The sequence below is a fragment of the Salvelinus fontinalis genome, unplaced genomic scaffold, assembly GCF_029448725.1.
Source record: "Salvelinus fontinalis isolate EN_2023a unplaced genomic scaffold, ASM2944872v1 scaffold_0045, whole genome shotgun sequence".
NCBI classification, from domain to species: Eukaryota; Metazoa; Chordata; class Actinopteri; order Salmoniformes; family Salmonidae; genus Salvelinus; species Salvelinus fontinalis.
The window spans coordinates 383,975-398,129 of record NW_026600254.1 but is presented as its reverse complement, the minus strand read 5'-3'; the positions used below and the strand labels follow the sequence as shown (position 1 = coordinate 398,129).

The window sequence follows — 14,155 nt, the reverse complement described above, 5'->3', positions numbered from 1 at the left end:
TAGACTGGTACAGTAGAGAGACAGAGACATACTATAGACTGGTACAGTAGAGAGACGGAGACATACTATAGACTGGTACAGTAGAGAGACGGAGACATACTATAGACTGGTACAGTAGAGACATACTATAGACTGGTACAGTAGAGAGACAGAGACAGAGACATACTATAGACTGGTACAGTAGAGAGACGGAGACATACTATAGACTGGTACAGTAGAGACATACTATAGACTGGTACAGTAGAGAGACAGAGACAGAGACATACTATAGACTGGTACAGTAGAGAGACAGAGACAGAGACATACTATAGACTGGTACAGTAGAGAGACGGAGACATACTATAGACTGGTACAGTAGAGAGACGGAGACATACTATAGACTGGTACAGTAGAGAGATGGAGACATACTATAGACTGGTACAGTAGAGAGACAGAGACATACTATAGACTGGTACAGTAGAGAGACGGAGACATACTATAGACTGGTACAGTAGAGAGACAGAGACATACTATAGACTGGTACAGTAGAGAGACGAGACATACTATAGACTGGTACAGTAGAGAGATGGAGACATACTATAGACTGGTACAGTAGAGAGACGGAGACATACTATAGACTGGTACAGTAGAGAGACAGAGACATACTATAGACTGGTACAGTAGAGACATACTATAGACTGGTACAGTAGAGACATACTATAGACTGGTACAGTAGAGAGATGGAGACATACTATAGACTGGTACAGTAGAGAGACAGAGACATACTATAGACTGGTACAGTAGAGAGACGGAGACATACTATAGACTGGTACAGTAGAGAGACGGAGACATACTATAGACTGGTACAGTAGAGAGACAGAGACATACTATAGACTGGTACAGTAGAGAGACGGAGACATACTATAGACTGGTACAGTAGAGAGGCGGAGACATACTATAGACTGGTACAGTAGAGAGGCGGAGACATACTATAGACTGGTACAGTAGAGACATACTATAGACTGGTACAGTAGAGACATACTATAGACTGGTACAGTAGAGAGACAGAGACATACTATAGACTGGTACAGTAGAGACATACTATAGACTGGTACAGTAGAGACATACTATAGACTGGTACAGTAGAGAGATGGAGACATACTATAGACTGGTACAGTAGAGAGAAGGAGACATACTATAGACTGGTACAGTAGAGACATACTATAGACTGGTACAGTAGAGAGACGGAGACATACTATAGACTGGTACAGTAGAGAGACAGAGACATACTATAGACTGGTACAGTAGAGAGACAGAGACATACTATAGACTGGTACAGTAGAGAGACGGAGACATACTATAGACTGGTACAGTAGAGAGACGGAGACATACTATAGACTGGTACAGTAGAGAGACGGAGACATACTATAGACTGGTACAGTAGAGACATACTATAGACTGGTACAGTAGAGACATACTATAGACTGGTACAGTAGAGAGACAGAGACATACTATAGACTGGTACAGTAGAGAGATGGAGACATACTATAGACTGGTACAGTAGAGAGATGGAGACATACTATAGACTGGTACAGTAGAGAGACGGAGACATACTATAGACTGGTACAGTAGAGAGACAGAGACATACTATAGACTGGTACAGTAGAGAGACGGAGACATACTATAGACTGGTACAGTAGAGAGACAGAGACATACTATAGACTGGTACAGTAGAGACATACTATAGACTGGTACAGTAGAGACAGAGACATACTATAGACTGGTACAGTAGAGACATACTATAGACTGGTACAGTAGAGAGACAGAGACATACTATAGACTGGTACAGTAGAGAGACAGAGACATACTATAGACTGGTACAGTAGAGAGACGGAGACATACTATAGACTGGTACAGTAGAGACATACTATAGACTGGTACAGTAGAGACATACTATAGACTGGTACAGTAGAGAGACAGAGACATACTATAGACTGGTACAGTAGAGAGATGGAGACATACTATAGACTGGTACAGTAGAGAGACGGAGACATACTATAGACTGGTACAGTAGAGAGACAGAGACATACTATAGACTGGTACAGTAGAGAGACGGAGACATACTATAGACTGGTACAGTAGAGAGACAGAGACATACTATAGACTGGTACAGTAGAGACATACTATAGACTGGTACAGTAGAGACAGAGACATACTATAGACTGGTACAGTAGAGACATACTATAGACTGGTACAGTAGAGAGACAGAGACATACTATAGACTGGTACAGTAGAGAGACAGAGACATACTATAGACTGGTACAGTAGAGAGACGGAGACATACTATAGACTGGTACAGTAGAGAGACGGAGACATACTATAGACTGGTACAGTAGAGAGACAGAGACATACTATAGACTGGTACAGTAGAGAGACAGAGACATACTATAGACTGGTACAGTAGAGAGACAGAGACATACTATAGACTGGTACAGTAGAGACATACTATAGACTGGTACAGTAGAGAAACGGAGACATACTATAGACTGGTACAGTAGAGAGACAGAGACATACTATAGACTGGTACAGTAGAGAGACGGAGACATACTATAGACTGGTACAGTAGAGAGACAGAGACATACTATAGACTGGTACAGTAGAGACATACTATAGACTGGTACAGTAGAGACATACTATAGACTGGTACAGTAGAGAGATGGATGAGGCGCAGCACATCAAAGGCCTCCAGACGAACACCCTTCCACAGCCCCAGGGTTGGGAACGACGGTCCCCAGTCCCAACTGAAGGAACTCTGGGCCTGGTAGGGTGAAACACCAGCAGACAGGAGAGTTATCCAACAGGGTGAATGGTGATCACAAATATAATTGACTGTTATTTTCTAGGGCATGACTCCAACGTCATAAGCATCTGTATGTCGGATGGTGATTTGAAACCTTAACCACAGTGTTAAAACTTATGCCTAACCTTAAATGAAAACCACATGAATTTCTACGATATAGACTATCGTCTTTGTGGCTGTGGTAACTAGTTATTAACTAGTTGTGCCTGTTGTTCACAGGCGAATCTGCCCTCTGATTGGCTAGAATGGTTCCACATGACCTTTGCCTCCTCCCAAATGGCTTCTATTATGGTCGTTAGAGCGGCCGCTACATTATCTGGATAATGTCATGAATCAGCTGTGTCCGTCGTGAAGAAGACCAGCAACATCACTAGAAACCAGCCGACGTGTTGCTATGGTGACCAGTGAGCTGAGATAAGGCGGAGCTTTACCTAGCAGGGTCTTGTAGATAACCTGTAGCCAGTGGGTTTGACGACGAGTATGAAGCGAGGGCCAACCAACGAGAGCGTACATGTCGCAGTGGTGGGTAGTGTATGGGGCTTTGGTGACAAAACGGATGGCACTGTGATAGACTGCATCCAATTTATTGAGTAGAGTATTGGCGGCTATTTTATAGATGACATCACCGAAGTCGAGGATCGGTAGGATGGTCAGTTTTACGAGGGTATGTTTGGCAGCGTGAGTGAAGGATGCTTTGTTGCGAAATAGGAAGCCGATTCTAGATTTAATTTTGGATTGGAGATGCTTAATGTGAGTCTTGAAGGAGAGTTTACAGTCTAACCAGACACCTAGGTATTTGTAGTTGTCCACATATTCTAAGTCAGAGCCGTCCAGAGTAGTGATGTTGGACAGGCGGGCAGGTGCAGGCAGAGATCGGTTGAAGAGCATGCATTTAGTTTTACTTGCATTTAAGAGCAGTTGGAGGCCACGGACGGAGAGTTGTATGGCATTGAAGCTTGTCTGGAGGGTTGTTAACACAGTGTCAAAAGAAGGGCCAGATGTATACAGAATGGTGTCGTCTGCGTAGAGGTGGATCAGAGAATCACCAGCAGCAAGAGCAACATCAGTCATTTATACAGAGAAGAGAGTCGGCCCGAGAATTGAACCCTGAGGCACCGCCATAGAGACTGCCAGAGGTCCGGACAACAGGCCCTCCGATTTGACACACTGAACTCTATCAGAGAAGTAGTTGGTGAACCAGGCGAGGCAATCAATTGAGAAACCAAGGCTGTCGAGTCTGCCAATAAGAATGTGGTGATTGACAGAGTCGAAAGCCTTGGCCAGGTCGATGAATACGGCTGCACAGTACTGTCTCAATGTGCAGGAAGCCGGCGGTGCGTTATGGTGTGGACGTGAAACACCGAGGTAGGTCAATTGAAATAAGCAATTGCAAATGTCAGTCCAGAGAAGGACATTAAAGTTGTTTACCGACGTAGCTAGCCAGGTCTACTAGATAAGTTAACGTTGTCTGTGCTAGTTAGCTAGTAAATTAGCTTAACGTTACCAAGCTAAGTTTCACTACGAAAAGCTCTCGCATGGAAAACACGCTCCTGTTAGTTGGTGACAACCACCGCAACATGACGAACAAACTCATTGCTATTTTACATTTAGATTCGGTCTCTGGCTAACTCGTTTATACTTGTGGAAACCACATTAGCTAATACGTTAGCTGACTGACTCTCATCACTATTGTCGACACACTTCACTATCTAGCGACATCAGTCATCCAGTACTCAGAAACATCAGGATTTATTTGAGCAGTAGCTGTTATCAGTAGCTGTTAATCAAACTTGTCAAGCGACCTAGTTAGTTTGTACGAGCTGCACTTGTAAACAACGGCAGTGAATTGCACAATGCTCTCTCCGCTGTTATATGCCGTGCTGTTTGCACTCAAGTGTAGTAGCTTCAATCGTCCTCAACAAGCCATTTAAATTAACATTTATATAAAAACATTTGACTGACATGGCTAGTTGTGAAAAGATCCCTAGCACGGAGTCCTTGTTTAACCAACTCTAAACTATTTGGATTCACCAAAGAACGTCAGAGGAATTTCCATCATCTCTATAAACACTAACCAGTCGCTGGGTAGAACGTGTCACTTAAAAACAGAGAAGGCTGTAATTGTGATGTCATTATGGGGTATTGTGATGTCATTATGGGGTATTGTGATGTCATTATGGGGTATTGTGATGTCATTATGGGGTATTGTGATGTCCTTATGGGGTATTGTGATGTCCTTATGGGGTATTGTGATGTCCTTATGGGGTATTGTGATGTCCTTATGGGGTATTGTGATGTCCTTATGGGGTATTGTGATGTCCTTATGGGGTATTGTGATGTCCTTATGGGGTATTGTGATGTCCTTATGGGGTATTGTGATGTCCTTATGGGGTATTGTGATGTCCTTATGGGGTATTGTGATGTCCTTATGGGGTATTGTGGTGTCCTTATGGGGTATTGTGATGTCCTTATGGGGTATTGTGGTGTCCTTATGGGGTATTGTGATGTCCTTATGGGGTATTGTGATGTCCTTATGGGGTATTGTGATGTCATTATGGGGTATTGTGATGTCCTTATGGGGTATTGTGATGTCCTTATGGGGTATTGTGATGTCCTTATGGGGTATTGTGATGTCCTTATGGGGTATTGTGATGTCCTTATGGGGTATTGTGATGTCCTTATGGGGTATTGTGATGTCCTTATGGGGTATTGTGATGTCCTTATGGGGTATTGTGATGTCCTTATGGGGTATTGTGATGTCCTTATGGGGTATTGTGTTGTCCTTATGGGGTATTGTGATGTCCTTATGGGGTATTGTGATGTCCTTATGGGGTATTGTGATGTCATTATGGGGTATTGTGATGTCCTTATGGGGTATTGTGATGTCCTTATGGGGTATTGTGATGTCCTTATGGGGTATTGTGATGTCCTTATGGGGTATTGTGATGTCCTTATGGGGTATTGTGATGTCCTTATGGGGTATTGTGATGTCCTTATGGGGTATTGTGATGTCCTTATGGGGTATTGTGATGTCCTTATGGGGTATTGTGGTGTCCTTATGGGGTATTGTGATGTCCTTATGGGGTATTGTGATGTCCTTATGGGGTATTGTGATGTCCTTATGGGGTATTGTGATGTCCTTATGGGGTATTGTGATGTCATTATGGGGTATTGTGATGTCCTTATGGGGTATTGTGATGTCCTTATGGGGTATTGTGATGTCCTTATGGGGTATTGTGATGTCCTTATGGGGTATTGTGATGTCCTTATGGGGTATTGTGATGTCATTATGGGGTATTGTGATGTCCTTATGGGGTATTGTGATGTCCTTATGGGGTATTGTGATGTCCTTATGGGGTATTGTGATGTCATTATGGGGTATTGTGATGTCCTTATGGGGTATTGTGATGTCCTTATGGGGTATTGTGATGTCCTTATGGGGTATTGTGATGTCCTTATGGGGTATTGTGATGTCCTTATGGGGTATTGTGATGTCATTATGGGGTATTGTGATGTCCTTATGGGGTATTGTGATGTCCTTATGGGGTATTGTGATGTCCTTATGGGGTATTGTGATGTCCTTATGGGGTATTGTGATGTCCTTATGGGGTATTGTGATGTCATTATGGGGTATTGTGATGTCCTTATGGGGTATTGTGATGTCCTTATGGGGTATTGTGATGTCCTTATGGGGTATTGTGATGTCATTATGGGGTATTGTGATGTCCTTATGGGGTATTGTGATGTCCTTATGGGGTATTGTGATGTCATTATGGGGTATTGTGATGTCCTTATGGGGTATTGTGATGTCCTTATGGGGTATTGTGATGTCCTTATGGGGTATTGTGATGTCCTTATGGGGTATTGTGATGTCCTTATGGGGTATTGTGATGTCATTATGGGGTATTGTGATGTCATTGTGGGGTATTGTGATGTCCTTATGGGGTATTGTGTGTAGATGTGTGAGAAGAAAATATTGAATCCATTTTGAATTCAGGCTGTAACAACAAAATGTGGAATGAGTCAAAGGGCATGAATACTTTCTGAGGCACTGGATGTATGCATTGTTTACTATTCGGATTTCTTTAAAATAATGTCACGGTTGGAGTTCATGTGTTTGACGTGATTGATGGGCGACGAGGTGCATTTTTGTCAAATAAATGTGCTTATTCTTAAACTTAATCTGGCTTTTTGCCACAGAACATGTCAAGTTAGTTCTGAATTGCTTTAATACAGCAGTGCATTCTGACACCATGAATTTAAATAGGTTTCAGCTGGTTCATATAGTTGGCAGAAATGGTAAGGGATGAAATATCAGAACTCCACCAGCTGAAGGAGAAGATCTGGTAAAATAAGGGTGAAGACTAGATTGTATACAACTACGAACAGAATAGACTTTTCACAGGTTAGGAGAACTCACGCAGCAGGTTAGGATTATTATGTTAAGGTTAAGACACAGGTTAGGAGAACTCACGCAGCAGGTTAGGATTATTATGTTAAGGTTAAGACACAGGTTAGGAGAACTCACGCAGCAGGTTAGGATTATTATGTTAAGGTTAAGACACAGGTTAGGAGAACTCACGCAGCAGGTTAGGATTATTATGTTAAGGTTAAGACACAGGTTAGGAGAACTCACGCAGCAGGTTAGGATTATTATGTTAAGGTTAAGACACAGGTTAGGAGAACTCACGCAGCAGGTTAGGATTATTATGTTAAGGTTAAGACACAGGTTAGGAGAACTCACGCAGCAGGTTAGGATTATTATGTTAAGGTTAAGACACAGGTTAGGAGAACTCACGCAGCAGGTTAGGATTATTATGTTAAGGTTAAGACACAGGTTAGGAGAACTCACGCAGCAGGTTAGGATTATTATGTTAAGGTTAAGACACAGGTTAGGAGAACTCACGCAGCAGGTTAGGATTATTATGTTAAGGTTAAGACACAGGTTAGGAGAACTCACGCAGCAGGTTAGGATTATTATGTTAAGGTTAAGACACAGGTTAGGAGAACTCACGCAGCAGGTTAGGATTATTATGTTAAGGTTAAGACACAGGTTAGGAGAACTCACGCAGCAGGTTAGGATTATTATGTTAAGGTTAAGACACAGGTTAGGAGAACTCACGCAGCAGGTTAGGATTATTATGTTAAGGTTAAGACACAGGTTAGGAGAACTCACGCAGCAGGTTAGGATTATTATGTTAAGGTTAAGACACAGGTTAGGAGAACTCACGCAGCAGGTTAGGATTATTATGTTAAGGTTAAGACACAGGTTAGGAGAACTCACGCAGCAGGTTAGGATTATTATGTTAAGGTTAAGACACAGGTTAGGAGAACTCACGCAGCAGGTTAGGATTATTATGTTAAGGTTAAGACACAGGTTAGGAGAACTCACGCAGCAGGTTAGGATTATTATGTTAAGGTTAAGACACAGGTTAGGAGAACTCACGCAGCAGGTTAGGATTATTATGTTAAGGTTAAGACACAGGTTAGGAGAACTCACGCAGCAGGTTAGGATTATTATGTTAAGGTTAAGACACAGGTTAGGAGAACTCACGCAGCAGGTTAGGATTATTATGTTAAGGTTAAGACACAGGTTAGGAGAACTCACGCAGCAGGTTAGGATTATTATGTTAAGGTTAAGACACAGGTTAGGAGAACTCACGCAGCAGGTTAGGATTATTATGTTAAGGTTAAGACACAGGTTAGGAGAACTCACGCAGCAGGTTAGGATTATTATGTTAAGGTTAAGACACAGGTTAGGAGAACTCACGCAGCAGGTTAGGATTATTATGTTAAGGTTAAGACACAGGTTAGGAGAACTCACGCAGCAGGTTAGGATTATTATGTTAAGGTTAAGACACAGGTTAGGAGAACTCACGCAGCAGGTTAGGATTATTATGTTAAGGTTAAGACACAGGTTAGGAGAACTCACGCAGCAGGTTAGGATTATTATGTTAAGGTTAAGACACAGGTTAGGAGAACTCACGCAGCAGGTTAGGATTATTATGTTAAGGTTAAGACACTGGTTAGGTTAAGGGTAAATTCAAATGCTCCCCAAAACGACTCCAAAATGACAATGTATGTGTCACTCCCGTCCGTAGCTGTATACCATCTAGACACAACCTAAAATAACGCTATGTTGCTAATATCATCTAGGTATCTAGCTAGCTAGCTTTTTTCGCAGAAAACGAGCCCATTCATGTCACTTTGTAAATATCAGACTGCTACTAGGACAGTATTATGTACAAAATACGAGACCAAATGAATAAATATACCAACAATTAGTTAAATAAAATATGGAACAGTAAATTAAAATGTTCAATATATCTTTTGTTTTGGATGAAGGTAGCTAGTAGCTAGTTAGCTGACAGCAAAGGTGTGAGCTAGTGTCACGATCGTGTACTGGAGAGACGGACCAAGATGCAGCGGAATAATGATACATCTTCTCTTTTTATTTAAAGAAGATGAACGAACACGACACACTTTAACAAACTATACAAAACAACAAACGACCGTGAAGCTAAATTACGTTGTGCTATGTGGAAGGACCACCAGAGGGCAGGCTGAGCTCACGGATGGTAGCCCAACAAGGCATGGGAGACAGGTGAACCAGAGGCAATTAAGCACAGCTGACACTACTAATGAGATATTCTCCTTCCCCTATAAGAGAGAGTATGGAACCAGCAAGAAGAGGAACGATCTCTGGAAGATGGCCACCGAGACAGAGGAGCTATCTAGGAAGAACCATTAAGACGGTGACAATGTCGTGACTTTTTGTTGTAATTTAAAGACAATCATATGGTGTTCCTGTTTTGCTCTGGAGAAGAAGATATATGTTTTGTTCCTTTGGAGAGTTTCATTGATTCTGTTGGAGTGTTTGTGTTGTCCAAATGCCCTCAATATAGAACTTTGTTCAATCAAGAAAACCTACTCCTGACTCGTTTGTTCCACCTTCCCGCTTTAGAGTGACGCCCAATTACTTGGTCCGCTCACATTGGTGGAGAATGTGGGCATTAGGTGGACGAGTGACACAAGGATAAGTGAGTAAATCAAGATTCTTCCAGTAGACCAGGAGGAACCTTTCAAGAACGATGGATAACGCCCTACTACAACAATTGATCGCGGCACAGCATACAACCATAGAACTCCTGCAACAACAGCTGAGCCGGCGAGAAGAACCTAGAGTTAAGCCAAGAGCGGCTGCTCATGCCATCTTACCTCGTCTCTCCAAGGAGGATGATATTGAGGCCTTCCTCATGACCTTCGAAAGGACGGCCACCTTGGAAGAGTGGCCGCCCACAGAATGGGCGAGCGCATTAGCCCCTCTTTTGACCGGGGTGGCTCAGGAAGCCTATTTTGACCTGGATGCCCGCGAAGCTGCAGACTATGGGCGACTAAAAACCGAGATCCTATCCCGGTACCAGCTGACTGCCAGAGATAGGGCCGTAAAGTTCCATCAATGGACCTACACAGCTGACAAACCCGTCCGTTCCCAGATTTTTGCATTAATACGACTGACGAAACAGTGGCTAGAACCTGAAAAGGGAGTAGGACAGGTGATAGAGACTCTTGTAGTGGACAAGATATTGAGGGAATTACCCAGTGACTTAAAAAGGGTTGTGGGGCAAGCCAACCCGTTGTCAGCCGACGACATAGCACAGGCGGTGGAAACATATCGGTCTACAGGGGAGTTGTTAAAAAGTGACAAGGAGGAACGGAAGGATTCTTCCGATCCCGTACCCCGACTCACGCCGGCGCGTCCGCCACCGAAACGTCCAAACCCCCTCCGGAGGTGGGAGAAATCATCCCCCACACAGCAGGGTCGGTGTTATAAATGTCAGTCTCCCAACCATTATGCCCCACAATGTCCTAGCAAGGACGAGCCCAGGGTCACAGAGTCATCACTGCCCACCCCCACACCTCTCGGTTTGAGGGGGCAGGATCAACACTGTTGGTTAGCAGAAATAGCTCCAGCCCCAGAGATTCCAGTTCAAGTCGAAGGACAAGATGTGGTAGCCATCCTCGACTCGGGAAGTATGGTTACGTTAGTAGAGGAGCGGCTGGTGACCTCCGCAACACTGCTACCAGACAAAGTAGCCGTATCCTGTATCCATGGAGACACCCACTATTACCCCACTGTGAATCTGCCGATTCTCACTCCAAAAGGAAGGTGTACAGTCAGGGCAGGGAAAGTGCCCCAGCTGAAGGTACCATTATTGATCGGGAGAGACTGTCCCTTGTATAAGGAGCTTCGGCAGATGACGTTATGCGTGGAAAGAAGGGGGACAGGAAAGAAGAGAAAATCCAAGCCCGAGGTAGTAGTCCTACAAGGAGACGTAGCTACGTCCTCGTCCTCTGCAGCAGAGGAAGAAATAGCAACCCAACGTTTACGACAGATATTCCAGGAAACCACCGATGAAGACACTTGTGAAGGGTTATACACTACACAGGAAGGAAGGAGCAACCAGACGCTAAGGGATATATTTGAAGCTCCATCCGAGGAGGGAACCTGGAAGGGGTTCTCATCGGTCACCCCCGAGGGGGATGGGGAACATCCTCCACATCCCTCTACCGAGGTTGATCTGCCCCAGGAATTAAAGGGACAGTTCGGCACCTCGCAGCATAGAGACCCAGACCTAAGGGAGGCCATGAGGAAGGTGAAGGTGATCGACGGGAGGAACGTCGACGGATCAGGGCCGGATCGAGGAACGGGAATGCAGACGCGCTGTCCCGACGCGACCAAGACGGTGCGTCTGGCGCCCGACCCTCCGGTTCGGTCCTGAGGGGGAAGGTATGTGGAAGGACCACCAGAGGGCAGGCTGAGCTCACGGATGGTAGCCCAACAAGGCATGGGAGACAGGTGAACCAGAGGCAATTAAGCACAGCTGACACTACTAATGAGATATTCTCCTTCCCCTATAAGAGAGAGTATGGAACCAGCAAGAAGAGGAACGATCTCTGGAAGATGGCCACCGAGACAGAGGAGCTATCTAGGAAGAACCATTAAGACGGTGACAATGTCGTGACTTTTTGTTGTAATTTAAAGACAATCATATGGTGTTCCTGTTTTGCTCTGGAGAAGAAGATATATGTTTTGTTCCTTTGGAGAGTTTCATTGATTCTGTTGGAGTGTTTGTGTTGTCCAAATGCCCTCAATATAGAACTTTGTTCAATCAAGAAAACCTACTCCTGACTCGTTTGTTCCACCTTCCCGCTTTAGAGTGACGCCCAATTACTTGGTCCGCTCACATTGGTGGAGAATGTGGGCATTAGGTGGACGAGTGACACAAGGATAAGTGAGTAAATCAAGATTCTTCCAGTAGACCAGGAGGAACCTTTCAAGAACGATGGATAACGCCCTACTACAACAATTGATCGCGGCACAGCATACAACCATAGAACTCCTGCAACAACAGCTGAGCCGGCGAGAAGAACCTAGAGTTAAGCCAAGAGCGGCTGCTCATGCCATCTTACCTCGTCTCTCCAAGGAGGATGATATTGAGGCCTTCCTCATGACCTTCGAAAGGACGGCCACCTTGGAAGAGTGGCCGCCCACAGAATGGGCGAGCGCATTAGCCCCTCTTTTGACCGGGGTGGCTCAGGAAGCCTATTTTGACCTGGATGCCCGCGAAGCTGCAGACTATGGGCGACTAAAAACCGAGATCCTATCCCGGTACCAGCTGACTGCCAGAGATAGGGCCGTAAAGTTCCATCAATGGACCTACACAGCTGACAAACCCGTCCGTTCCCAGATTTTTGCATTAATACGACTGACGAAACAGTGGCTAGAACCTGAAAAGGGAGTAGGACAGGTGATAGAGACTCTTGTAGTGGACAAGATATTGAGGGAATTACCCAGTGACTTAAAAAGGGTTGTGGGGCAAGCCAACCCGTTGTCAGCCGACGACATAGCACAGGCGGTGGAAACATATCGGTCTACAGGGGAGTTGTTAAAAAGTGACAAGGAGGAACGGAAGGATTCTTCCGATCCCGTACCCCGACTCACGCCGGCGCGTCCGCCACCGAAACGTCCAAACCCCCTCCGGAGGTGGGAGAAATCATCCCCCACACAGCAGGGTCGGTGTTATAAATGTCAGTCTCCCAACCATTATGCCCCACAATGTCCTAGCAAGGACGAGCCCAGGGTCACAGAGTCATCACTGCCCACCCCCACACCTCTCGGTTTGAGGGGGCAGGATCAACACTGTTGGTTAGCAGAAATAGCTCCAGCCCCAGAGATTCCAGTTCAAGTCGAAGGACAAGATGTGGTAGCCATCCTCGACTCGGGAAGTATGGTTACGTTAGTAGAGGAGCGGCTGGTGACCTCCGCAACACTGCTACCAGACAAAGTAGCCGTATCCTGTATCCATGGAGACACCCACTATTACCCCACTGTGAATCTGCCGATTCTCACTCCAAAAGGAAGGTGTACAGTCAGGGCAGGGAAAGTGCCCCAGCTGAAGGTACCATTATTGATCGGGAGAGACTGTCCCTTATATAAGGAGCTTCGGCAGATGACGTTATGCGTGGAAAGAAGGGGGACAGGAAAGAAGAGAAAATCCAAGCCCGAGGTAGTAGTCCTACAAGGAGACGTAGCTACGTCCTCGTCCTCTGCAGCAGAGGAAGAAATAGCAACCCAACGTTTACGACAGATATTCCAGGAAACCACCGATGAAGACACTTGTGAAGGGTTATACACTACACAGGAAGGAAGGAGCAACCAGACGCTAAGGGATATATTTGAAGCTCCATCCGAGGAGGGAACCTGGAAGGGGTTCTCATCGGTCACCCCCGAGGGGGATGGGGAACATCCTCCACATCCCTCTACCGAGGTTGATCTGCCCCAGGAATTAAAGGGACAGTTCGGCACCTCGCAGCATAGAGACCCAGACCTAAGGGAGGCCATGAGGAAGGTGAAGGTGATCGACGGGAGGAACGTCGACGGATCAGGGCCGGATCGAGGAACGGGAATGCAGACGCGCTGTCCCGACGCGACCAAGACGGTGCGTCTGGCGCCCGACCCTCCGGTTCGGTCCTGAGGGGGAAGGTATGTGGAAGGACCACCAGAGGGCAGGCTGAGCTCACGGATGGTAGCCCAACAAGGCATGGGAGACAGGTGAACCAGAGGCAATTAAGCACAGCTGACAATACTAATGAGATATTCTCCTTCCCCTATAAGAGAGAGTATGGAACCAGCAAGAAGAGGAACGATCTCTGGAAGATGGCCACCGAGACAGAGGAGCTATCTAGGAAGAACCATTAAGACGGTGACAATGTCGTGACTTTTTGTTGTAATTTAAAGACAATCATATGGTG

General features: G+C 45.2%; 1 protein-coding gene across 3 annotated transcripts in view; it reads right to left on the bottom strand.

The window, feature by feature from the left end:
* manba (mannosidase, beta A, lysosomal) overlaps positions 1-14,155 on the bottom strand; it is a 62,608-nt gene that overhangs the window by 40,608 nt on the left and 7,845 nt on the right. For all 3 annotated transcript variants that reach the window (XM_055911077.1, XM_055911078.1, XM_055911079.1), the window contains exon 5: positions 2,674-2,797. In XM_055911077.1, the coding sequence (XP_055767052.1) occupies positions 2,674-2,797 (124 nt within the window). The remainder of the gene's footprint in view (positions 1-2,673; positions 2,798-14,155) is intronic.